At 35.1% G+C, this 26,902-nt stretch overlaps 1 protein-coding gene and 1 non-coding gene across 3 annotated transcripts; one reads left to right on the top strand and one right to left on the bottom strand.

The window, feature by feature from the left end:
* Positions 1-1,839: 1,839 nt before the first annotated feature.
* Positions 1,840-26,535, bottom strand: LOC136804663 (E3 ubiquitin-protein ligase TRAF7-like). Of its 2 annotated transcripts, none has more exons than XM_067061269.1 (27): positions 26,356-26,535; positions 25,601-25,797; positions 24,027-24,081; positions 23,431-23,529; positions 23,008-23,078; positions 22,187-22,279; positions 21,873-21,965; positions 20,960-20,999; positions 20,605-20,660; positions 19,690-19,786; positions 19,317-19,350; positions 18,575-18,650; positions 17,056-17,114; positions 12,392-12,461; positions 11,494-11,641; positions 11,093-11,166; positions 10,665-10,760; positions 9,951-10,019; positions 9,304-9,386; positions 7,007-7,046; positions 6,424-6,540; positions 5,883-5,999; positions 5,191-5,310; positions 4,505-4,547; positions 3,643-3,731; positions 2,556-2,675; positions 1,840-2,187 (listed from the first exon to the last, which is right to left on the bottom strand). In XM_067061269.1, exons 2-27 carry the CDS (start codon positions 25,793-25,795, stop codon positions 2,176-2,178), a joined length of 2,166 nt encoding a protein of 721 aa, XP_066917370.1. In that variant the 5' UTR covers positions 25,796-25,797; positions 26,356-26,535; the 3' UTR covers positions 1,840-2,175. The 2 variants fall into 2 exon arrangements, with proteins under 2 accessions (XP_066917370.1, XP_066917369.1); XM_067061268.1 differs by having other exon boundaries at positions 26,331-26,529.
* Trnas-uga (transfer RNA serine (anticodon UGA)) lies at positions 18,024-18,105 on the top strand. Its single transcript has one exon. It is a non-coding gene; the product is annotated as a tRNA-Ser (tRNA).
* Positions 26,536-26,902: the final 367 nt, after the last annotated feature.

Below are 26,902 nucleotides of genomic sequence, written 5' to 3'. Positions count from 1 at the left end.
AAAAAGATGGCTCCTGATTTCAAATTTGTGTTCTCAATAAAAAGTAACAGCCCTATGTGAAGGAAGTCTACTTTTGCTATTTTTGGTCATCTGGTCACATTTTCAATTCCTTTTAAATGTATCAATCAACATCAATAGACCTTTTAATAAATTACGCCACGAACATCACTTTCCTCGTTTTGAAATCATTGCCATGGTGATTAACTTCCAGCGGATTTTATTAAAATTTCTCCTATTCATAAAAGAATCATTTCATGTCTCAAGGAACATAATCACCATGATATAATTGTTTTCCATTGACTTCCAAGCCAGAAAGACAAGACTCGAGAGTCCTGAATGGGAAAGGAGAAACCACTTATTTCCCATCCAGAGCGCCCGCGCGTGGTTTTTACGCAAACGCCAGATTGAAACTAAAACCTATTGCTGAATTAAAAAAAAATGCAATCCTCCAAAAAAAGGAGCCGTTACAATCAGTGACAAAAGGGAATTCACCGGGGTGTGTTTTGAAACCACAATCGATTTTTTAAGTGCTCTAAAGTAGGTTCGAAGGGTAGAGTTCTAACTCAGAGTTTTAACGCTAGATTAAGACTTAGAACCTTAGGATCTGAGGATCCAAAAGTTCAAAAATGGTCTAGTAGGGCTTGAAATCAATAAATCCCTCCCAGATCGAAATAATCGATGAAATCAAGTTGAAGGCCTGAAATTAAGGCGCGTTTCGGATGGGAAATAAGTAACATCAGTTTTTCTTGCCTAAGAAAGTTTGAAGCTCCGAAGGGGTTAGAGGTAAAACCCTCAAGCAAGAAAAAGTGAAGCCTGAAGATTTTTTAAAGAAATATTATTTGAAAAATACACGGGTCACGTGTTCTGGATGGGAAATAAGTGGCTTGTTCATTTCCCATCCAGGAGATTTAGATCTAGCGCCGTCTGGGGTTGAAAATAAATGCGTAAAATTGGATAAAGAATGACATTTTCATTGTTTATGAATGATCGATAATATATTTTCTAAAAGATTTTAAACCTCCATAGAAAATAAAATGGTTTTTAAAAGGAATAATTTAAAAATAGTTTTTACAAAAATAAGTCAAGTTTGTTGATGCTTACACCCATTTAGTTTTATAAGCATATCGTTTATTACTTAGGTTCAATTTTGATAAGAAATAAGCATACCTCCAAGCTTAACTGCAAAAAAAAAAAAAAAAAAAAAAAAAAAAAAATGTACAGCTTTTCTAAGACGGTTACTTTTAAAACTGTTTGAGCTTTTTTAGACCTAAGATTTTGCGCCAAATCACAAAAGAAATTTCATTCTTTGAGCAGAATCAATATTCCGACTTAAAAATTCGAAATTTTCATGAATCCAAAGTAAATCGACAAATCGATTAAGCAAGCAATAAATAAGCATAAATTAAGGCTGAAAATGAGATTTTGCTAAGCATATGAGCCTTGACCCGATTTTCCCGTATGCTTATGAAACATGATGAGTGTATTTTCTTCAATAAAGGAGTAAAGCAACCTCTGGGAATTGTTTAAGGTGTCATTGAATGGCCCAAGAAAGTTTTTTGAATGGCCTAAAAAAAATATTTGGCCTGTAGAATCCTTTAAGTTGTCCTGTTTTTTGTTTAACTATTTTCCAAAGACAAAATATTCAAGTTATAAGTTTACGCGAGACCAATTACACGTTTTTTTTTTATAAGAACAAACTATATAAGAACATAAGGCTTCGAGGCCCAAAAATTTAAGAACATTCTAAGAACATACTAAGGCTTTGGAGACTGAAAAACATGCAATTTCTTAAGAAATTAAATCAAAATGCTCCAAATATGCTGAAAATAAGAACGTTTTAAGAACATTTTTAGGCTTCAAATCCAAAAAACTAAGAACATCCGAAGGCTTCGAAAAATTTTGACGTTCTTATAAAAAAAAAACGTGTATATGTTTTCACGGGGGAGGGGTAAAATGCCTAGAATGCGCAATTCAAATGTGCATTATTGAGAAAAAAATTACCCTCTACAAGTACAATCTCGACTCTTTCAATTTTAATTTCGCTGCGAGTTAAAAGTTTTAAAACTATTTGAAAAATAAATACAAGTAAAATATGTTTTTTTTTTAAAATTACAAAAAAGGCTTTGTAGATTATAGCACATAACAAAATAACATAAAGTGTAATGGACGGCTGCTTTATTGCCAAACCTAAGAATATAAAAGAAGAATTATTCTGAAAATATGATACAACAACTATGATATTGCAACTCAACTTAAAGTCCTAGATCCAGTATCAAAATAGGTTCTGGATATATGCGGACGGTAAGGGTCGGGTTTTTTACTTTTCCAAGGCAAAATATTCTTTCTAAGGGTCTGTATATTTCCTTTATTTTGGGTCTCTTTAAGGTTACAAAATCCATACTATTTTCGTCGATTTTGTCTTCTCCATGCGAGAATTAAATTCCGTGAAAATTTGTTCCGCGAAAATTTCTTCCCTCAAAGAAACAATTCACAAAAAAAGAAAAAAAAAAGAAAAAAAAAGAAGTCAAGTAAACAATAATGACAAGAACACACACCTTGACAGTTCTGTCAACAGAACCAGAGAAGATTCGACCACGACTGACAGCGAGTGTGGTCACGCTGCCTTGATGTCGGAATAATGTTTGAACACATTGCATATTGTCAAGGCTCCATACCTGCAGATAAAAAAACAAAGTCCTTACTTCAGATCATCTTTTCAGTTACAAATAAAACATTTTCGGCTATAAATATTGTAATCAAATTTTGTCAAAATTGTCAATAAAACTTTGTGAAATGTTTTTCGATCGAATTCATTTGTTTAAATTTTCTTTCGCCGTCGACTTAATACATATATACGTTCGTATGTTTCTTGTCGAATAATTTTTTTTCGTCAGATGTTTTTGTCGAATAAGTCTTTCGTCGAATGTTTTTGTCGAATAAATCTTTCGTCGAATGTTTTTGTCGAATAAATCTTTCGTCAAATTTTTTGTCAAATAAATCTTTCGTCAAATTTTTTGTCAAATAAATCTTTCGTCAAATGTGTTTGAAGAATAAATCTTTCGACAAATGTTTTTTGTCGAATAAATCTTTCGTCAAATGTTTTTGAAGAGAAAATCTTTCGTCAGATGTTTTTCGTCGAATAAATCTTTCGTCAAATCTTTCGTCAAATCTTTCGTCAAACTTTTTTTGTCAAGTAAATCTTTCGACAAATGTTTTTGTTTAAAATTTTCGTCCGTCAAGTAACTTTTGACGAATGAATTTTCGTCAATTTTTTTTGTCGAATAAATATCCCGTCAAATGATTTTGTAGATATATGGAAGTTTTCATTAAAGGCATTAGATGTTTCTGTCGAATAAATATTTTATCAAATGTTTTTCAATGGAAATTATCGTCAAAATATGAATAGTTTGTCTAATCAATTTCTCGTCAGATAAACAAGCTTTTTAATATTGAATTGACACGGATGTGGAGCAAGATTGGTCAGAAAGAGCAAAAGAAAAACATTTTTTGTTTATATCAGCATAATATAACAATAGGCAGACACTGTCCTGATATGAAACATGTGTCTGATATGAAACGGGAACACTCATGTACACCTTTAAGCTATACAAAATCAATATGAATAGATGAAGAGAAACCTACCCTTAGAGAGCCATCGTAAGAAGCACTTATGACGCGATTAGAATCCACGATCGTCATCAAAACTAAAGAGTATACTATTCCAGCGTGTCCTTAAAAACAAAACAAAACAAAGTAACTCGAGAGTCGAATTCCTAAACAATAGACCTTTTCATAAAATACGTCACGAACATCACTTGCCTCGTTTTGAAATTTTTACCAAGGTGATTAACTCCCAGTGGATTTTATTAAAACTACTTTCTATTTATATGTCTCAAAGGACATAACCACCATGGTAATTGTTTGAATACGAGGCAAGTGATGTTCGTGACGTAATTTATGAAAAGGTATTCAACAATGTGATTTTCATTTCCACATGCAAATATCTTCATCAGGGTTGGAATGAAATCCGAGGGGAGTCAATTAAGGTGAGAGGGGGCGTGGTTGAGTGGTATTGCGCTCGTCTCTTGACCGAAAGGATGTGGGTTTGAGCCCATAGCGAATCAACCACGTAGAGAGTTCACCTCTCAAAACCGGTCCGGGACACCGTAAAGGAGCACCCCTTACGATGGATAACATAAATCGAAAAAAACTCGACCGATATGGCCAGGTCTTATTAAGTTTTTACCGAAGGGCGAAGGTGTGATGTAAGCTCGATTTAGGAGACTGTAAAATATGCACTACTACAGTTGTGCAAACTCCAATCATTCTTATCCTAAGATTGACTAAAAAGATTGAAGCAAGGTATTGAGGTGAGCTGGAAAGTAGAGTATCAGGTTTGCCTCTTCCTAAGTCGAAAACAGGCGACCGCGCGACAAAAGTGTCGACTATCCAGCTCCGTTTGAATAAATGAAATGAAAACAAATCACCCCAGAAGAACACTAACCTGTCAATTTGGCAATCTTATTGTAAGAATTTTTGTTCCACACCTAAAAAAAAACAAACACAAAATTGAAAAAAACATACAAACCTATCTTCTCCTGTCAAGCTAGACGAAGAAAATCGGAAAATCGAACATGCATTAGGTATTGAAATTACCTTATACTAATTTGAGTAAAGAAAACGAGTTAAGTTAATTTTATATTCAAGATTTCATGCCATACAGGATGGCATCTTTCAGTTCAATCTTTTAGAGGATATATTCAAAGGTTTGAGTTGAAACAGTACAACTTTGGTAAAAGCAATCAAGCACTAAAACCTTAAAGCCCGTTTATATGAATGATTTCAGAACCGTTCTGCACTTGACCTTTATGGACGTCCTACAATTCAGTGATCCAAGCACAAGTTTATTGTCTTCAAATTTTGAAGAATTTCGTTGAATTTGAAGAAAGAAAAGCCTCTCTTTGTACCTCGCTGAGACAAAAATCCGTCTGAACTGAAAGGACTTTGTACACTGAAAACAGGTCATGTCATTATAGGCCGATGACCTAACAAGTTGACCTTGACATTGAGTACATATCGGTTTTTATTGTATTCCTATTAGTATGGTCTATACTGAGTCAAAAAAGCCAAACTTGCCCTTCTGAAGTCTTGAGGAAAATTGCTTATTAAATTGGCTATTATCTCACTTACAAGAATGCAATTTTCGTACGTGCCAGCGATGATGTAATCACTAGAAACGACTAATGAATACACGTGACCTCCTTGTGAATCAATCACGTGTAAAGGTTCGAAATTCTTCATGTCGTATACCTGTACCAATGAAAGAGGAGAGATGGGAAGTTTGAATCACAGCAGATTAATCATAGCTTGAACCTCCATAATCCGAAGCTCTCCAATCTGCTCAGAGTACTACTAGAATGTGATGTCGTTTAAGGACGTTACCCTCCTTGGAGGGTCTTTGTTCTTGACTTATTCATGTATAAATATGTCAGAGCCTCTGTATCCAACTCATTAGGCTATCTAAAGAAGAGGCGTGGGTTCGAGATAGGTAAAGGAAGAAAATAACAGGTAATACTCATAGTATTACTCGAACTAGCTTTCCTACTCAATAGCCCGTATACAAATTCTTATGGTTAGATGGAAAAGTCTTCAAAATTTGGGACTAACAAGAAGCAATCATAAATCAATTTTTTTGAATGGTTGGAAGATACAAGCTAGTGGGTTAGTAGCTAGTGGTTAAAAGATACAGATTTGAATATGACATTTAATCATAAAAGACTGGCTGGGGACGAGCTTACATAAGAAATTTCCGTATAAGTGGATAATGAAGGGTTTTAGGGAATCAAACATCAAACAAAAGTATAGAAACATGAGAAACCTACTTTTATCGTCTTGTAAGCACCACAATACAATTTATTTTCACTGGTAGCGAGTGCACGAACCCAGTGGTTCATAGGGCTTAGTACCGTGATGTTTTTCAACGAGTCCAATGACCAAACCTATTGAAAACACGAATCATATATCAGTTTGAATACAAGTATCCGAAAGTTTGGATAATAATGACTAGTCCGATGAATCTTTTATTACTGCGTTTGGTTGACGAAGGGCATTATTATGTGTGGCCGGACCATCCATAGAGAGACTTAATGTTCCTATTGTCATGATTTTCTCACCGTTAAAGGTGCTACTGAAATTTTCTTAAAATATTTAAAATGCAACCAAATGCAACCCTGTTAACAACCAGTGCAGTACCATTTTTGCCAATGAAGCATCTGAACCCAAGCAGGCAAGACGAAAATCAAAAAGGACAATAATCCTATATGGGAAAGTATATGTATAGCAAACGGAAGAATCTATTGATAATCATCGATCCCCAGTTCGGATTGGATTAGTGATGGGAAAGTCGGACAAAGGAAAGCTTACCTTAATAGATTTCAAGGAGCCACTAAACAGCATCCCATTCGCAACCGCAAGTGTACATATAGCATTATCGTCGGCACGGAAATTCTCGATCAATTTCAAATTATCAATATCGAAGACCTACAATGGAATTTGAATATGAAGTAAATCAACCTCATTCTGACGTTTTGATTACGAACCAAAAACCAAACAAATGAACGAATGGTAGGGTATTATTATCCAGCGCCATCTTAGTAAAAGCTGGTACCGTGGGGTCTCTTTAATTCAAACCTCTATAACTCGAACAAGTTTGCTGGTCCCTTCGGTTAACAAATTGCTTTATAAACCTTACTCCATAACTCGAAATTTCCGTATTGTTCGAATTATGGAGACTCCACTGTAATGCATTTCTTTATACAAAGAGAATGGCTGACATTTCAAGGATTACTATATAAATCGTGGGGCGAAGCATTTCCAAAAGAGACAGGAATATTTCTAAAAACAGGAATAGGAATTGGGACAACGAGGTTTAAAAGAAAGGAAACATAGATTTTAGGATTTAAAGCTAATGATAGACTGTATGTAAGCCATGCTTTATTCAACTTACGCTTATTGTACAATCTGCCGAACCACTGTACAACCGACCCCTAAAATGATATGGATTTTTTTAGTTATGAGAAGCAGTCTTGAAACACAAAGGTTAGTTAAGGTACGGGAGGACAATAAATGAATGAAACAACTAATTTTTATGCATCCGGAAAAAAAAATCAAAAAAGTCGCATTTCCCGTAGACTGGAGTCGTTTATAATGCGTGTAATACTAATAATACCAATACTAATAATAATATGGGATTTAGTTTGTATAAACGACTGGAAGAATCCGGTGTTCCAGCCTTATAGATACCCCGGCTAGCTACGCAGAAACTTGCGTAGCGAGAAAACAATTTATCAAGCAACAACAAACTCTCAAAACGAAATCAACTCAAATGAAAAACTTTCAATACACAAATCCACACAAATTTTTTTTCTCAAGAATTATTTTGAGCGGGAAAAAATTATAATTGCAATATTGACACTTTCTTTTGTTTGGAGTTAGTGCACAAAGGTTTCTAGACGACTAAAATTGTTCTTTTCATTTTGCTTTATTTCTAATATGTACGAATTAGTCGTCTAGCTTGCTAGACTACATTTCCCGGGAAATTTTCTACAGGAAAAATGGCCGAATTTGTAATAGTAGGGGCCACTATGTCGCAAAAAAGTTTCCCGTGTGCAGCAGCTTGCGCAAAGGGATTTTATGATTGAATATTGTTCCTTGAATATAGAAGATCAAAATTTGAGAGGTGGGGCCGGGTGTGACAACCCGTTGCCATGGAAACTGACGTCATTGGTTACTATGGCAACCAAAATAAAAAGTCGTCAAAATTGAAAAATTCTTGTTTCATTCGAAAGAGCATGAAAAACTGATAAAGAAAAAGGTCACAACCTATATCTGAAAATGAATATATCAGGAGATATTAAGGAAATGAGGCAAAATGACGTCATAAAACGATGTGACGTCATCGAAAAATAAAAATTTGCCAAAATTCAAAAATTTTTGGTTTTTTGGAAAAAATACCTTCCAGTGAACAAAAAAAATTATTACGAAAAAAGTCTGAAAATCCTTTTTAAGAAGTCTATGAACCAAAATTGATATTTTTAAATTTTGCCTGTAATGTGCTTGGGCAAGCTCCAACCTTCGAAAGGCAAAAAATTAAATTGTCAATTTTGGCCAATAGACTTTTTTTAACGAATTTTCAAACGTTCTCGTAATAAGATTTTATGTTCGCTGGAGGGTCTTCTTTCCAAAAAAACAAAAATTTTCGAATTTTTGGCAAATTTTATTTTTCGATGACGTCATCGTTTTATGACGTCATTTTGCCTTATTTCCTTAATATCTCCTGATATATTCATTTTCAGATATAGGTTGTGACCTTTTTCTTTATCAGTTTTTCATGCTCTTTCGAATGAAACAAGAATTTTTCAATTTTGACGACTTTTTATTTTGGTTGCCATAGTAACCAATGACGTCAGTTTCCATGGCAACGGGTAGTCACACCCGGCCCCACCTCTCAAATTTTGATCTTCTAAATGCAAGGAACAATATTCAATCATAAAATCCCTTTGCACCAGCTGCTGCACACGGGAAGACATAGTGGCATATAACTCGCGTGCTTTTATTTTCTCATTTTTCTTATTTTTTAAAAACCGCGAAAAAGCGAAAATTAGTTCGCTTAAAGTAGCGCATTTTTCAGCATCACCTCAAAAACGTTCAGTGAGGTAATGTAATACTTGTCACCCAATAACCGACAATTGACAATTGACAACAAAATTCATTAAAAAGCAGGGTAAGTATAGTAAGGAAAATTAAAACTAGTCCTTTTTATTATAAGAAAGGAGGCGCGTCACTTATGCTGACAAAGTAAAATTAACGAAAAATTTGTGTTTGCGCGGCGCCGAGAGGAGAGCCTTTAATTCAAAATGCTATGTCAAAAATGCTGGGTAAACAAATTGTAGGAGATTTAAAGTTTAGATTATGTGCTAATTATTATACAAATTATCATCCTGTACCCAGGTCACTTTCATAACAAGAATCTTGTTATTTTTTTCGAATGCGTCGCCACTTTTAAAGCTCAATCGCGCTATTTTGTTGTCATCCCCAGTCTTTTTTGGTGTTGCGCGGACCTTACAAATCCGAGATTGCATATTCGACGGATCGTTCGTTTTCACATAACTTCACATAGCTTTAAAACTTTATCGTGGTGTGCAGAAAACAATAACGATCTGATTTCAGGTTATCATCGCGTAACAAATATCGTATCCTATATAACACAACAATATCATTGTAAAACACATCAGGAAAATATACCTATATGCATTCAATGCCAACACCATTCCTGTGTGTTCTGTGAATGTCGCGATACAAGTGTAATTTGAACGCGTGTCCCATACCTAAAAACGTTTTATAAGTTGAAGAAAAAAACGTATACCCTATTGTGCCGTCCGATGGTATTTATGTAATGCCCAGAAAAAAGTGGAAAAGAATTTATACAAATAAATACAGTGGACCTTCTATCATTCGAATCTTTCTATACTTCGAACTATTTCTCAGTCTCCGTCAAGGAGAATCCCTCTTTAATATACTTTTTCAAATCTCTGTATTTCGAACAAATAAGATTCCCCGTTCGAGTTCGAATTAGGAAAAGCCAACTGTACTCATATGACCTTATACATTCATTATATTTCTCAAAAATTGTACATTTAAATATCTCAGGGATTCACATGAATTACCCACCTCCCTTAAAATCAAAATTACTTTTTCTTTGGTCCCCTTAAACATAAATCCCCCCCTCATTTCTGAAGATTTCAGAAATCCCCCCTGAAACCATGCATCTATTGATTGATCAAAGAAATTTCATTTAATTTCAATTATTGTTAACTCCAGTCATATAACGAGTAAGAGGATTTTACTTTATAAAGTCCCTTGAAATCTACAATTCTAAAAGTTATTGTTACCTTGATCGAATTGTCGGATGAACCGCTGAATAACAGTGACGATGAAACACATAATGTGCAAACAGGACCCTGTTAACGAAACAGAAGATCCAAAAACTTTGAACAGGTTTGATTCCATAGGAAATCCGATATGTTAACACATTTCAGTCGTTAAGCAGAAAAATTCGAAACCGCTAAGGACTGAGGAAGACTTGAGAAAGCAAGAAATTTTGAGTATTGGGAAAAAGCTTTCTCCTTTTACTGTCTAAGTACAGAAAGACAAACCAGTGAAGATCTCAAAGAATGGGAAGTTTAGTAAGAAGAATAAGATGTGGGCATGGCGTTCTAAATCAACAGGCCTAGCATGCGTGCAGTGACTTCGATTTTTGTGGGCTCAATTTTCTGAAAATAAATTTGAAGACGCTGCATTGCGACGTCTCTTCGTTATAGCTTGAAAACAGTGAGAAAAGTCACAAGGAAGAAGATTTTGGCGAGAATAGATGCACGGAAATCAACCTTGACATAGTTTTGGGAATCCGGGAGCTTGTTTGTTACACATCTAATGGAACATTGTGTCTTACACGAAAGCAGATGTTTTTGTTCTTTACATTCTTCCCACGAGAACGTACAAAAAGAATGTTTTGATAAAAAAAGTCGACATTTCGATTTTTCGTAGATTTAGAACGACATGGATGCGGGGGATGAAAGTATGTTCTCTGTCACACAAACACATACCTGGTGTCCAACGAATGTTCCTTTACATTTCAGTACCGATTGAACATCAAAAGCACCCAGGTTGAAAGCTCTACTGTCCATACTTGCTAGTTGTTTCTGTAAAAGGAAGGTAATAAGTACTGCAAAGAATCTAACACCGATTGTATACAAATGTTGCAACATTCTTATATTCTCTTTTATCATTGGAACGCCACTATGGACCATTTAACAGCCGAAATGGATCATGGGTAACCAGGACTGATTGCGGCCCAATGACGGCTTCCCGTTGGTTAGATGCAAAAAATCTTTGGACCAATAGTAGGTCGTCATTAGCACGGAGTGGTCCTGATTACCCATTACGCTTTGCGACTGTGAAATAGCCTATACAATTGAGCAACCTAGGTATTTCACTGGTCTTATTTATTATACATATTTGTTACTATGGTTACCTCAACATCGACGAGAACACCAGAGTTTTGCGAGGCTACAGTGGAAACTTTCGCTAATCGTTCTTCCAATTGATCTGAAAAAGAGGAATTCTTTAATGAAAAATTTAAAATCCCTGTCGGCATCTGTGAACCGAAGAAGATGGTTTTAATTTATTTGTTCTATTTAATTTATACTCAATCGCGAACGTGATGCACATGTAATCAAAACAGAGAACTATTCTGAACATAGGCCGGTAAAATTTTAGTAAAAAAAATATGATTACTGTAAATAAGGGGGGGGGGGGGGTGTTGTTCACTTTCTTTGAGCAGTAAAATTCACCGTTGCTTGGTCACGCTTAAAGGGGGCTTATTGCTTGGATCAAGAAAAGGGCGAGTTTCACCGAATCCAAACGGTTTCTTACCAATTCTTCTAGCGAAAGTGAGTTCAGTATTCTGTAGTTTTCCTTTCAAATCAGAGATTGTTCCTTTCAAATAATCCGATTCTTTCTGCTTCATTTTGATGATGTCTTTTAATTCATTCATCTGTTTCTCTGAATGAACCAGAAATTCCTAGTATAAAAAGAATGAAGAATTAATAACGTATTTTTTATAAGAACAAACTATATAAGAACATAAGGCTTCGATTGCCAAAATATCAAGAACAAGTTAAGCACATTGTAAGGCTTTGCGGACTCTAGAACACCCGATTTCTGAGGTAAATGTATTAACAAAATTACTCAAAAAAGGCCAAAATAAGAACATATTAAGAACATTCTTAAGTTTAAAACTCAAAAAAACTAAGGAAGAAATTAAAATCATAATGATAGCGCTGAATAAATTGGAGATTGGAGAAGTAAGCGGCGATATTGATCACATGATAAAAAAATATCCATCTTATTCTGTTCGCATTTCCAGTTAACTTAACCCCAGTATATCCTATTTATCATATTTGTTACTGCATCAATCGAACTCGGCAGAAGAGAATACTTGAGCTAAATTTGTGAGCTGGAAATTGCAATTCATGATACTCATGACATTATGTTCTATCACAGAAGCATCCAAAGTAGCTTGGGCGTTGCAAACACACGGGTTTTTGGATGCTTCCGTTTAGAACATTACATCATGAATATCACGAATAAGTACAGTGGAGTTTCTTTAGCTCAAACACGTACAGAGAACACAAACTTGTCCGAGTTATGGAAGTTTCGAGATATGGAGGGTTAAACTTGTTCAAGTTAAAAAGAACTTCGAGTTAAAAAGACATTCCAGTTATAGAGGTTCGAGTTAAAGAGACTCAACTGTATGTTCATAACACTGTACCTTCATTCCTTCGAATCTACATGATTCCAAATGACCCACCAACTCGTCTGACGTCCCTTCGAATGGACAACTGGAAAATCAAAATGGTTAATACATTAATTAATTATTTTTCAAGATTCTGCAAGACAACGCTTAGCCATCGGCAACAAAAGGGTAAGGAATTTTCAAGGAGTTATCTCCAAAGATTATTAAATATCGTGATTATAGAAATTTCAATGAGAACCATTTTTTATATGAGTTAGACTATTGTATGGCCAATAATATTCTAGGAAATTATAATGAATTTGAGAATATCTTTACTAATATTTTAAATAGGCATGCACCTCTTAAAACTAAATATCTTAGAGCCAATAATAAACCCCATGTTTCTAAAGAACTCAGGAAAGCTATAATGAAGCGATCACATCTTAAAGCCTTGGCAATAAAATCTAACAAACCTGAAGATGGGGTTAACTATAGGCGACAAAGAAATTTGGTTGTAAAGTTAAATAAGAAGGCAAAGAAAACTTATTTCAGTAGCACTGATGATTCTCTGAAAACTAAATTTGAAGATCATCCCAGTATTAAAGAAATAAGATCTAACAAGAGTTCTGGGGTGGTTTTTGACTTCACTCAGGTTGGAGAACAAGATGTTTTTAAAGCCATCTTAAGTTTGAATAGCTCAAAATCTGTCAGTGGGAATATACCGACTCGTGTGCTTAAAATTGCTGCGGCTTCGTGTACTCCATTCTTGACTTCTTGTTTCGACGAATCCTTAATATCTGGAACTTTTCCGGATAGGTTGAAACTAGCTGACATTATTCCTACTTTCAAAAAAGGTGCTCTGACAGACAAGACCAATTACAGCAGATTACAGACCCATAAGTCTTCTCCCTGTGATATCAAAAGTTTTTGAGCGTCTCCTAACAAACCAACTTACTACTTTTCTTGAACCATCCTTCTCCAAATAATTATGTGGATTTCGAAAAGGCCACAGCACTCAGCATACGATTCTGAATATGATCAGAGGTTGGCAGAGTGCTCTAGGAGATAAACAAAAAGTGGGAGCTGTATTGATCGATCTGTCAAAGGCCTTCGATTGCCTTCCCCATGATCTTTTGCTGGCTAAATTATCAGCTTACGGTCTTGGGGAAAAAAGTATAAAACTAATGCATAGCTATCTCAGCAATAGAAAGCACAGAGTCCGTATAGGCTCACACTTAAGCCCTTGGCTTGATGTATTCTTAGGTGTTCCCCAAGGCTCTATCCTTGGCCCGCTACTTTTTAATGTATTTATTAATGACCTACTTTATATTGTTAAGGAAATCTCAAATTTTGCAGATGACAACACTTTATCTTCCTTTGGACCCACTATTGATGATGTAAATTCTAATCTTATTTATAAATTGACCATAGTCTTAGACTGGATCAAACATAACTCCTTAGTTGCTAACCCCTCTAAATGTCAGTTGATCTATCCAGGAATTACCAATGCCAGCTCGTCTTTGTGCATAAATAACATAAAGATTGACAGTGTGGAGGTTGTTAAACTACTGGGTGTTCAGGTAGATATCAACCTTTCCTTCATGCCATACGTCACTGAGCTTTGTAAACTATCTAATCAAAAACTTAGAGCACTGAGACGACTGAGAAAATTCCTGACTGATGAACAAACAAAATTTCTCGTCAATGCTTATATTCTATCACCTTTTAATTACTGCCCACTTATTTGGATGTTCTGTGGAAAAGGGGCTAGCAACATGATTGAGAAATGCCACCATAGGGCACTTCGAGTTATGACCAATAGTGGGTTGGATTACGAAGCTCTCTTGACTGATTGTAATACTCAAACCATACATTCTCGTAATTTAAAACTCCTTCTTTGTGAAGTCTTCAAATATATTCATAATCTTGGTCCAAAGATTATCATGAAATTTTCACAATTAGACAATCAGTCTATCAGCTCCGTAACGGTCAATCCCTAGCTTTGCCATTATACAAACGATATAACACAGCTTTTGGTGTAAACACATTTGATTTTAGAGCTGTATCCACTTGGAATAAATTAATTACCCTCATCAATTAAAAATGAGAACTCTTTAGTCTCTTTTAAAAACGCTGTAACATCTATTACACCAATCTGCACATGTAAGGCTTGTACATAATTAATCTTAAGTTTTTAAATTGTTTTTTATTTTTTGAAATTATAATAGTTGGACTTTATTGGTCAGCCTAAGCTGAGCATTCAAATCCGTAAAATTCGGTTCTTCCATCACCATCATCATAAGACGGCAAAAAAAAAATCCGGTTTTCCGATCTCACTTTAATTTCTAAACTTTCTTCCGATCGGGTTAACTTTTTGGGTACTTTTAGCGTACGTTGTTTTTACAGATCATAATGTAGTTTCAAGATGGCGGCGGCTCAAGCGATAGTCAGATGTGATAAGTCAGTGTTGTACCAAAGTATTTCCAGTGTAAACTGTTGCAAGCTTCAATTTCTGTCATTTATTTTTTTAACTCGGCAAATCAAACACATGATTTTCATCAAGGGGATTCTTTTTCTATATCCTTTGAAGGTTTAAAGCCGTTTGCTCAAGTTTTTGTTTATGTTGAATTTTCTGATATACTTTGTGTGCTTTTTAATAGTTTTTGCAATAAAAACATATATTTTTCTTGTTTGCCTCTAGGGGAATTGATGGTGTTATAATCTTATTGGGATTTGATAAAGTTTACAAAAGTACAGCTACTGTATAAATTTGATATAAAGACTGGATGCAATCGTGCTTTTTTGGACTTGGACGTGTTTGTGATAAAGGCGAATCGCAAAAAACTGTTTGGTTCCCGTCATTTCTACTTTAAAAAGTGGGAGTCGTTCGGCCGGTCAGTCGAAAATATTTTTCTGTTAAGAAGCAGCTATACATCTTGTTGAAAGGGAATTCGTGTGGACTGATCTGAATTTTAAAATTGAGAAACCGTGGATAAATTGGTGTTTTCGGTTTACTCTCCATTATCATGCGGCTCTCTACTTCGATTTGAAAACTTTTAAACACAGAGCGTGCAGAGGTCAACAGTGGAAATCCAGCAAAGCAGCGGAAAAGCTTTCCGACTCTCCAGCTCGTAACCGTAAATCAGATGACGGGAACCAAATGATGACATCACATCTCCCATTATTGGACAAATGGTCTTTGGAATTTGATCATTTATATTAATATTAATATATACAGTTCTTGTTGAAATTGATCAAACTATTTTTCACGCAGTTCCGGACGCAGATTGTGTTTTTCTAACCTTTTCTAACCTTGGCGCACATTTTGACTGAATGATGGAATGGAATGAATGGCGATAACAGTTTATAGATATCTCTTATCAGACTTGCAGAAAGCGGGCTGCCGTCAAGTTACACAACATGCTGTGCACACTCTCGTCACAACTTGCACAGCCATAACAAACAGATCAATCTGGTCTTCATTTAACATTGTTTTAAAGTTTAAAAAACACTGCCAGTGCTTGGCACAGAAGAGAGGACTCCCAGTTGAAATTGATTGCTACACCGCTGCCCTGTTGAATTTATTTATTATGGTTGTGTGTTTATTCCGCCAAGGCAGTAAATCAATCGCCCAAATTCATAGACCAATCAAAAGCGAGTTTAAAGCAAAACGGGGGAAAATGAGCTTCCCGCATAGTTGTGAATTTTAAGTTTTGCTTTCGATTATCATTTGCGACCAGCAAAGTCTTCAAGATGGTTGTGTGCATGTTGTGTAAATTGACGGTTACTAAACTACAAAATTTATTTACCCAGACTGGCCATCCATATAGTACGTACACTGTGAAGGGGGAGAGGGGGTTCAGCAAAAGCGTACATCTATTGTTTAAACAAAGTCATTTCTATTGTTCTCTGCGTACAAGGGGGATGGGTGTCAAATATTTGGAAAATCTTTGCGTACGTACTATATGGACAATGCTAAAGAGAAGTATACTTTGAGCTTCTCGTGGGGGGGGGGGGGGGGGGGGTTGGAGGAGCTCTCAGGCTTGTTTTACATTATTTTAAATCAAGTTATCAAATGTTTCACATTTTGTACATTATTCAACATATTTAGTCTACTCTGTTTCAGTGCATCTCTTACATCTGTTAACCCACTTATTAAAGCTATCTAGCTAAGCTCTATTGGCTGACCTTGCAGCCTCGGCTGGTTTATTAGAGTTACTTTATGTAAATCTATTTTTATTACCCAACTTTAAATAAAGAATAAAAAAAAAAAAAAAAAAGTAAATAATTTTATGCAAAGGACAACGACCCCCAGAGTATAGCTCGGAACTTTTCCGGGCCACTTGGTGATTTTGAACTTAAAAAAGTCCTGAATGTGAGCCGAACTGACCCACGAATATTCGGGGCGTGTTCGAGCCAAGTCTTCGGAGGCGAAAACCCAATATTTTGTGACCCGAACTCGGCCCGAATATTGATGCTCGGGCCAAAAAGAATGTTTTGCTATTGGTCAGAAATATATTTGGTCATGTTCGGGCCATACAGTGGGTCGTAAAGGACAAAGGGCAGAATTTGGTTTAAAATTATGGTCATTAAACAAAGTAGACTTCATTAAGTTTCTATTTAATTGAGGTGCTTAGATGAGGTGGCAAAATATTAATTACTTTCTGAAAAAATGAACTAAGCAAATTTGAAAAACTTACCTAAATCTAGAGTGAGGACATCTGGCGTGTTTACAATGTGATAAATGGCTGTCCAGTTCCTAAAAGAGATTCAATACGAAAAAAAAACTTTTCAAAAGGCTCAAAAATAGTTTAAAAGGTGACCTTCGTCTGACGCAAAACGAAAAATTGCATCAGAAAATGCAGATTGTGTTGACTCGAATATTCTAGACGGTAAATATTCGAATATTGAATCCTTCAAAATCGGAAACTTCATAGAAAATTTCGACTTTAAAGAGCTTATAAGATTTTTTTAGAATCGTAACTGAGCCTCAAAATTTTGTTATCTTTTTTCTTTCAGTTAGAATGCTTTATTTGAAATTTGAAGTTGCACGCTTCTTAGAATAGAATGGCATTTTTCATGGATATTAACTTTAACCTAACTTTTTGGAGAAAAGTCATCCTAAAATATTCTTACGGTATCCTTAGGTTAGGATCCAAATTTAAATTTATAGCCTAAATTGAACATTTAATAAATACCTGAAGCATAAAATGGGATTTTAGTGAAATTTTTCAGCCTTACAGGTGGATAATTGGCAAATTCAATGTTGCCAAATTCAATGATGGTGGTGTTCTTAGTATTTTTAAATGTTTGGCCCATTTTAGTATGAATATATATTCTTATAAAAAAGCGTGCTTTTATCGTGCCTTTCCTCTTTTTCGAAAGTTTGAGATAATAAGTAAAAGGAAAAATGTTCAGGCTCGAAATTTAAAAAATAAAAAAAAAATCTTTTAAAATCCAAGAATCACTTTAAGCTGCTTTAAGAATATTTTCAGGCTAAAAATTGAATCACGAGGCTTTCTTCTATTTATTTGATTCTAAAAAAAATGTGTGAGTTGCTTTCTTTGATTCCTATATAAAATAATCATAAAATTGTTAGCACCTTGTTAATACCGTTGCTATAGAAGCATTACAATTTCAAATAGAACTTTCTTTCTAGTATGAGTAAGCTGTGATGGCCGAGTGGTTAAGGCGTTAGACTTGAAATCTAATGGGTTCTACCCGCGCAGGTTCGAACCCTGCTCGCAGCGATACTTATTATATTCTTTATTGCGTTCAATATATAAATTTTTTACAACATAATAAAAGTGAATAACATTTTTGGCGGATGGAAGAATTTGTATAATTTGGCGGCTGGAGAAATTTTTGTAAATCAAGAATTATTTATCTTAGTAGTTTTTACTTAAAAATGCAGATTTTAGTTAGAATTTCTATCCTAGAAAGATTTTGTTAAATTTGGCGGGTATTCAATTTGACGGACGGACGGTAAATTTTCTAAATTTTGGCGGGTATTTCAATTGGCGGATTTAACCAAAAATCGCAAGATTCAATCCCGCCAAAATTATTACACTTAAGGTAAGTGACTATAGAAGACAGTATCAAAAAACTTTTTTAAACGCTGCGGGTAGGAAGGGAAGGATAGGAAATTATACAACCCGCAAGACAAAGCGCATTACCGGAAAGACAGGTACTACATTAATCTGATGAATGTATAATTACCATTTTGATAAGCATAGGACAGAGTGAGCTGTTTGGACAAACGACTGGAGCATATTTACAATTCATCTCGTGCTCTCTGTATATAAAAAAAGGAAATGTATCAGTTCAGAAAGTTTTAAGGCCGGTCTCCACTTTCGTGCGACATGAGCGAAAACTTTTTGACGTTTTTGTAAGGTCATTGGTCGGTTGAAAAATGAAGCAATTCCATTGGTAGAAATTGACGTAACGGATGCAAAAAAAGTAGAACTTCCTTCAACTTTTTTTTTGTTCGAAAGAAACTTTTTTATGACGTAATCTTTTCTTCAGGCAAAAAAGGTTAAGAAAAAAACTGTCGCCCATTTCGCGCGAAAGTGAAGTCCGGCTTTAAAACTTCTCATAAAAGGGTATGATTCCCCGGGTTCAAACACGTCTTGCAGATGAAACACTGAGTGTGGCCCTAATAAAAATTCATCTCTAGCTTTAATTTTTCAGCTAGATAAATTTTCTCGGGCTTGTTTCTCTACTATATCCGTGTCTAAGTCCGCCTTACTGCGCTTAGCTAATGTAATCACTGGAAAGTAAAAAAAAAGCGCTAGGAACAATTTACCACAAGTCAATACCAAAGTTATCTAAATGCAACAATTACAATTAAAATGATAAATGATTTGACGCTTTCGACTGTAGTATAAACAATTAACTAAAGGTGGGCTAAGGAATAAAAAGTGTTAAAACGACCTAAGAAACGGTTTAAAATAATCCATACTTGCGCTTGCTTAATTTGATGGTAACAGGACAACCTATAAAAAAGGGCAACGAACATGAATGGCTGACTAACATTTCTGAATGGATAATAACATTGTTGGTGAATAAGAAAGTGTTATCAAATCTTTATTGATAGATATGGTAATTGTATCTCCCCCCCCTCATACACGGTTATTTATAAAAACTTCTTTTCAAGCCCTTGATGCTCTTAATAATTTTTTAAATTTAAAGCCTAGAAATATTATTTTTCGGCATTATGAGAGTATTTATTTTTGTGCAATTTCCCCCAAAAAGGACACTATTCTTTACTAGTTCTTTATATTTGGCCAACGAGCTTAATTTTCATATTCTTATAAAAAACGTGTATCACTTACCGTTATTATCGATTTCATATTCACCAGGAACACCCGAAGATGCTGGTGAACAACCATATTTGCAATGGATCAGTAATTCACCAACTTGATCTCGGATCTGATGGGGGACGAAAGGATGAAATCAGAAAGAAGTGTACCACTAAGGTTCGAAAAATTGACCATACGTGGGACTCGTCTTTGAAAAAATATGTCAAGATTCGCAAAGAAAGTGAATCTGAATGGGATTGAATTTCCAAAATATTCTCGAAATTTTCCACTTTTCCTTATTTCCATCAAATTCCCCTAAAAAGGTACCCTACGAGGGACTGATTTTTCTATTTTGTTGGTTTAGCGACCCTACCTGGGACTCATGGAGGTGAAAAAAGGTACCCTGACCAGCGGCACATCCTGTACCCTTTTTGGTCAAGTATCCCCCGGCGGAAATCCGACTAAGACTGATGAGAGTGAATATCTTGGTTAATTCAATGGGATAAATTTCTCAGTTTTCGTGTCATCTAAGAAATCAAGTCTCAAGGTCTACAGTGCTTAGCTAAATCCTTAAAAAAATCTAGTCGACATATTTCTTTGAGTTTTAAAAATGCTCTCAGTATCAACAATTGCAGAGAGGTTTCTATCGCCTCTTAAAACATTACAACTCAAGTCGATTCGCTTTAAGCATGCTCTCTTTTTAACTATCATGTGGAAATCACACGCAACTAGTTTTTACAAAGTAACAACATTGGTCAAAGCAAGGTCTTTTGTCTGACGGAACATAGATTTTACACAGCAAACTCGCACATTTTCTTGAAATTTTGGTGAAATATGATGAATTTTGAGACGTAAAAGGCTCTTCATATACTTCACTGAGACGGAAAAACTTTTAGCACTGAAGCAAAAAAATATTACCCACTTAAAACTAATATAATTTAAACTTACAGCAATATTTACGGGACCGACAGAAAGTTGAGTTCCATCTGTTGGACAAGTTGATTCTAAAGATGAACAACAAGCAAACAAATGAGATGAATAATGAGATACTCTACATGAAAACATAAGATAAGAGGTTCTCGTCAAAGGGAGGATGTGTTTTCTCAATTTCTTATGTAAAGCAGTGGTCAAAGCAAACTTTCCATTTGAGACGGAAAACGGACTTTAAACAGTTAATTTACCCAAATCTTCCTCTTACTCAAATATTTGGAATTTCTTGGTCAAGTGAAAGGTTATTACAAATGTAAGTAAAGATGGGTTGGAACGAATGTGTAGAATTTCAAACAAAGAAAATATGTAGTACCTTTGGCAGCTGATAACACACATTGTCGACAAAATGTATGCTGAAAACAAACAAAAATATAGCATTATAGCTTAGATTTTCAGATAATTACCGTCAAATGGGGTTAGATCGATGACCTTTATATACCCTGGAAGCATTTTCTCGATCCTGGCCAGACAAAACCTTTGATCGGAGTTTTTTTGAAAGTGGCACCCTAATGGTAATATTTTTAAACGGAAAATTTCATTGAATCACAAATCAACCCTCATCGAGTAGTGCAACTAAAGGGTACCACTTTTCTAAAAACTCTGATCAAAGATGGCGGATATAGCTTGGTCCAGGGTATATAAGGGCCAGTGGGTTGGATTCATAAGTGAGGAGTAACTTTCGTCACCTCAGATTAGCAGGCTTTCCTGGTCTGTGTTTCGTTCAAATTACATGACTTCTGACTTATAAAGTGAGGACATTGTGGTTTGGAGGCGATAAGCGTTATTACTGGCTTATGAAACCTGTGAAATTAACCTCGAAAGAAATAATTGACAATTGACAGTATACGTATATTATACATCAAGGCCCCTTGGATTATTTGAAAAAGTACCACAGAGCCTCTAAATTTTCAAGTTTTAAGAAGGTTTTAAGACCCCCCTGTCCCGGAAAGAAAATATGCCCTCCTTAACACGGGGGAAAGTATAAATTGCTTCCTGGAATAGCATATGTGGACTTGGCCTGTTACACGAAAACCGCTTTTTTATCGCGATTTAACCATAAAACAAAGAAAAAATTTCGTTTGTTGGAAGGCACTGGCTAATGTGGACTCTAAAACACAAAACAAAATTTTTGATGTTCTTATAAAAAAACGTGTACTTAACGAGGCTCCAAAAAATTTTCATGTTCTTATAAAAAAAGTGTACTTAATGATAAATTTGCTACATACCCCACAATTGGTGATAACAGGCTCACGAAATACACTTTTACAAAGTAAACAGATCAACTTCTCTGAGATTGGCTCACAGAATAATGTCTTCTCCTGTATTAAAACAAAGTAATTAAGATTTTCAGTCGCGATAAAATATGTCTATAAACTAGCTTACTCTAGATTCAGACCAGACCAAAATAACCCTTACCTTTCGAACCTTCACCAAAATATTCCAAAACTTTTTGGAAAATTTTTTGGAACAAACAGGGGCTCATACAGAGTTAGATTAATAAGATAATTGTTGGCGCTAAAGAATAAGTAACTTTTCTTACAGTGTTTTCCAGCTGTGGTGTGATGGATATGAAGTTTTGTGAAGTGGTCACCAGACCTCCTCCTTCAGATTTCGTTCGCCGATGACCTCCCTCCTAAAAAGACAAGAGAAACATTCCATTCGTGATTTATAATATTGGCATCTATCCGCAGACACGTGTTTCATCCTTCCCAGGACTCATCAGTGCGGCTCAGGTAAGCGAGCATAGACTGCTGTTGTCACCAAACTGCTCGAAACACTAAGTGTTGAGCTATATATTATTGCTATTTATGAGCTATATATTATTGACATAATTTTCATAAAGAAATTCCTGAAAAAGCCGCTTTTTAACCATTTTAGTTACGAATCGAAACAAAAAACAAATGACTAATTTTAAACAATACAGCTAGGAGAAAACAACCAGTTTAGTCTGACCAATCAACCATGTTGTGCAGGTGTATGAAATGTCAGATATTCGTAGAGAAATCACTTTCCTCGAATCATAGTCCGTAGAAAAACTCTTGGTTTGGAAGGTTTTTGTTTTAACTTTTTTCTTCGTTATTAACGCTCATAAAAATCGATTTGCTCAGTTTTTGATCACGTTACCAAATACTCCTCTTGGGATTGGTTTAACACTTAATCACATGATCAAAAAGTGAGCAAAACAAACTTTCTCAACCACAAGCTAAAGTTCGAAACGATAGAAAGAAACAAAGGTCTTCCAGACCGAGGTTTCTTATACGAACTATGCTCGAATAGGCACTATTATGACCAATATGGTCGATGGTGAATTTTCTCCTACGAAAAAATTCATTGTATTTCAGCAGCAAAAATATGACTCACTTTTCGGCCTCCCAGAGATTCGGTACTGTCTTTATACATCATTGTTTTCGATTCGAAATTGTGTGCTGAAACTGCAAAAAATGTCAAAATGAATTCCTTGGATGTTTGACCATATATAAGACATCCTGTGCAGTGATCTCTGAGTTAAGTTAGCTTGTCTTATCATAGGTTTATAGCCCGAAGGGCTAGATGTCGTGCTTTGGGTGAAAAGTGTGCCGAAGTTAGGTGGGAAATTCTACCTAGGTCACGTGGTCACTTTTCTAAAAGCTACCAAACAAAGATGGTGGATATAACTTAGCCGAAGGCCATTTCACAGTTGAAATGAACCATGGGTTATCAGGACTGTTGGCGCCCCCATAATGGCTTCCCGTATCAGAGTGCCATATATACACGCCTGTGATTAATATCAATCAACATATAAACCTTGATTAGGGAATGTTTTTGGTTGATCTTGATAAAGCAATTCTTCTGCAGATGCAGATGCAATGGGGTACGGATTACTCGGTGGACTGTATGTGTTACCTAGGTGATAAACATAAAGAAAAACGATAGACTGAATATCTCCAAAAAATGGTAGTCAGGATAAAAGTACCTTCAACAAACTGTATGGGATGAGCTGGAGTTTTTATAAGATACTTCACTAATTGGTCATTTGAAATAATGAGATGACGCGTTCTTTAGAAAAAGCAATAAAATCCTTTGTCTCAAGATTCAACCATCAACCGAATCATCGAAAACCTTGTAAAAACTCCAGCTTGATCCAACTGTATCACAGTGTATACACTTTCAATTCGACCTTGAATTGAAAAATTTAAAGAGTTCGAAGTACCCAAGAGATTCAAATTACAGAGGGTATTTCATGACGGTTTCTGTTGTGCTTGTTAGTAAAGTGAATGACACTAGTGAATTTTGAAATTTCCCTAGATATGACTCGTTTGAAGCCATAAGGATTTTACTCTCGACAACAAAATCTTTGATTCTTTTTTCTTCCGAATAGCTTCCAAGCTTAGTTGACTTACTAGCAATAGAATTCGTGGAGTTTCGATGTCGGCTTGCCATTGGGCTTGGGCGGTCCTGTATAAACGATAGGATAAAGGTTTAATAATTAGAGCTTCGCAAATTTCGGCCATCGAAAAATGAATCCGGCATGTTTTTTATAACCTCGCTCAATAGACCTTTTCATATATTACGTCACGAACAACGCTTACCTCGTTTTCAAAATATTGCTATGGTAATCGATTCCCAAAGGAGTTTATAAAAAGTTTACTCTAGTTATGAAAGTAACACTTAAAGATTCGAGGGATTTAAAACTCAACATGAGCTATTGCCGATGGAATATTTCTTCCATTTCCCAATGGAATAAATTTATGATTAACTGCTCCAAACTTTGAAAGATCGTTACTTTTAGTACAATAACGCTATATAGTTCATTTAAAAAGGAATGGAATCTTTAATCTTTTCTCTCTCCAATAGAACCACTAAATTTGATAATGAACGAAAACTTGCTCTCTAAAATTTGGTTTTAAAAAAGTGCCCAAATTTTCACGTTTTTGCCAAAAGTGTAAAAAACACTGACATATATTGATTTTATGTTAAGATTTATTTTATTTTATCTAAAACATTGTTCTAGCATTTTATATTCCTAAATGAGACCGAACCTATATTCTATTTTACCGCAGCCATTCCACAATTTTGCCATCACAATATCTACAAATTTAACCGAATGATTTTAGTTTTGATGTTAATTTGATGTTGCGCTATTACGTCTAGTCTATTCTACATTCGAATTTTCTTCTCAGTTTGATCTCCTATGAATATATTAAAATATTATTATATTAGTAGTTTTTCTCCCTAATATTTAATATTTACTATTTCATTGCATAACTTGGACTTTGACAACCTACACAATTCGACTTATGTGATTTTTTATCTATATCATCTTTTCCGACGAACCTATCTTTCAGCGTCTTCTATATTAGGTTGCCCATTGATTTACTATTTCAATACTATGTAGCCGACCAGCCCACTAAGCTTCCATTAATGATTTAGCTGTCCACTTCGTATCAGTTTGAATCGTAGAATTTTATATACATTTATATACATAACATATACATAAAATATTTCAACTTCTTGTAAGAAGAACCAATATACTTTTGGAGATCAAGAAATTAATGATGAAGAAAAAGAAAAAAAAACAAAAAACGAGGCATTCGTTATGCTCAAAATAATTTATCAAAAAGTCTATTCAATCATGTTGGGGCTGCAGTTAACAGTTCTATCCTATCCTACGATAACGGAAATCACTGTGTTTGCCTTCTTTCTCTATCAGCTCGTGCTCTCGACACACACACGTTATAGCCTAGAAATTTTAAGCTAGCTTGATTCAGTCACTAGGATAAATCTGATGGTTAGTTATGACTGAATAACTATAAGTATATCATTCTGAATAAGTATTCCAAGGTAAACTTAAAAATCTGTAGATATAAAGTACTGAAAAACGGTACAATGTCACAAGCTGTGTGTCCTACCTTGTGAATACGGACTTAGTTAGCTAAGCTGCATACGCTATAAAAAAAAAAAGAAAAACAATCACCTTGTAAACCGTACTGATTGGTATGTGATGAATAGAAGGTTTCTCGTTAGAGCCCCGCCATCCCTCCCTCAGTTTCCTGGTACTTGAGCGTATACTTCTTGGTTGATCGGCGATGCTACCCGGAGAAGGATCAATGTCCTCATCGGAATCAAACATTGTGTAATGATCGTGTGGTGTCGGCAATTCCGATGACATGCCTAAGAAACAATACATATGTGAAAAATTCAAAGAATTTCTGTTCAACTATCTTCTTTCAGGAGACTGGGTTGGCAGAGCAGCATATGCATTTCGTCCTTATTAAGACTCATCTACACTGCATATTATATATTTTATAATGAGAACAGGAAGCTCAGTTTTGACCGTGCGGTGTCGGCAGTTCTGATGAAACAGCCTAAGAAACCTAAGAAAGCCTAAGAGACAATACACATATATTCTAAAAGAACATGAAGCTCAGTTTTGACCAAAATATAAGGGCAAATTATAAAAAATCTGTCGCTTTGACATCCATATGACATTTATGTATATTGTGATGGGCGTTGTTTTGTGTCTGGTACAGATATATAACGATCTAATGTATCAAACCAATCCACCGAAAAGCATTTTCACGAGATTTATGGGTAATTAACTCAGCGGGAAAAAAACACGGCGAACGAAAGCGCTAAATATATAATTTATAACGCTTGACTTTACTCTATCATAAGTACGGCAATAGATTGTCTAAAGGACGTACTTTCCAAGTAAACAAATTTTGTTGCCTGTTATTAGTTACAGCTGTACGGTCAATAACGTGTGGTAATCAACGTTTTTGTGCCATTTGTCTTGAGTCTTGCCTATTACCGACAGTTTTATGGCGATTCCAGTTTTTTATGATCTTTTCATTGTTTCATTGTGATTGTATATTGATGAATTTTTATAGATTTCTTATTATATTTGCTGAAAATAGACAGAAGAAAAAAACAGTGAAAATAATGAAAAAAAAAATACCAAACAAGACAAACTTTGGCATATTATAATGCAGCACGGACATAAGAAGACTTTAGAAAAATTTAACATCCAAGCCCTGGTAGAGTGTTTATAAGAACTTTAAGAAAAATTTAACATCAAAGCACAAGCCCTGGTAGAGAGTTTATAAAAAGTTAAAGGAAAATTGGACATAAAAAGCTCAAGCATCAGTAGATAGTTTCAGAATGAGTTTAAGACCATGTTCAGACGTTACGGATCCGTTCCGTTCCGTACCGAAACAAGTGTGAACGTCAAAGTTCGAAACGTCAAAAAAGAAAACGTTACAAAGCAGATAAAAAC

The sequence above is a fragment of the Clytia hemisphaerica genome, unplaced genomic scaffold, assembly GCF_902728285.1.
Source record: "Clytia hemisphaerica strain Z4C2 unplaced genomic scaffold, Clytia hemisphaerica genome assembly, whole genome shotgun sequence".
Lineage (NCBI taxonomy): Eukaryota > Metazoa > Cnidaria > Hydrozoa > Leptothecata > Clytiidae > Clytia > Clytia hemisphaerica.
This window is presented reverse-complemented; position numbering and strand designations above follow the sequence as displayed.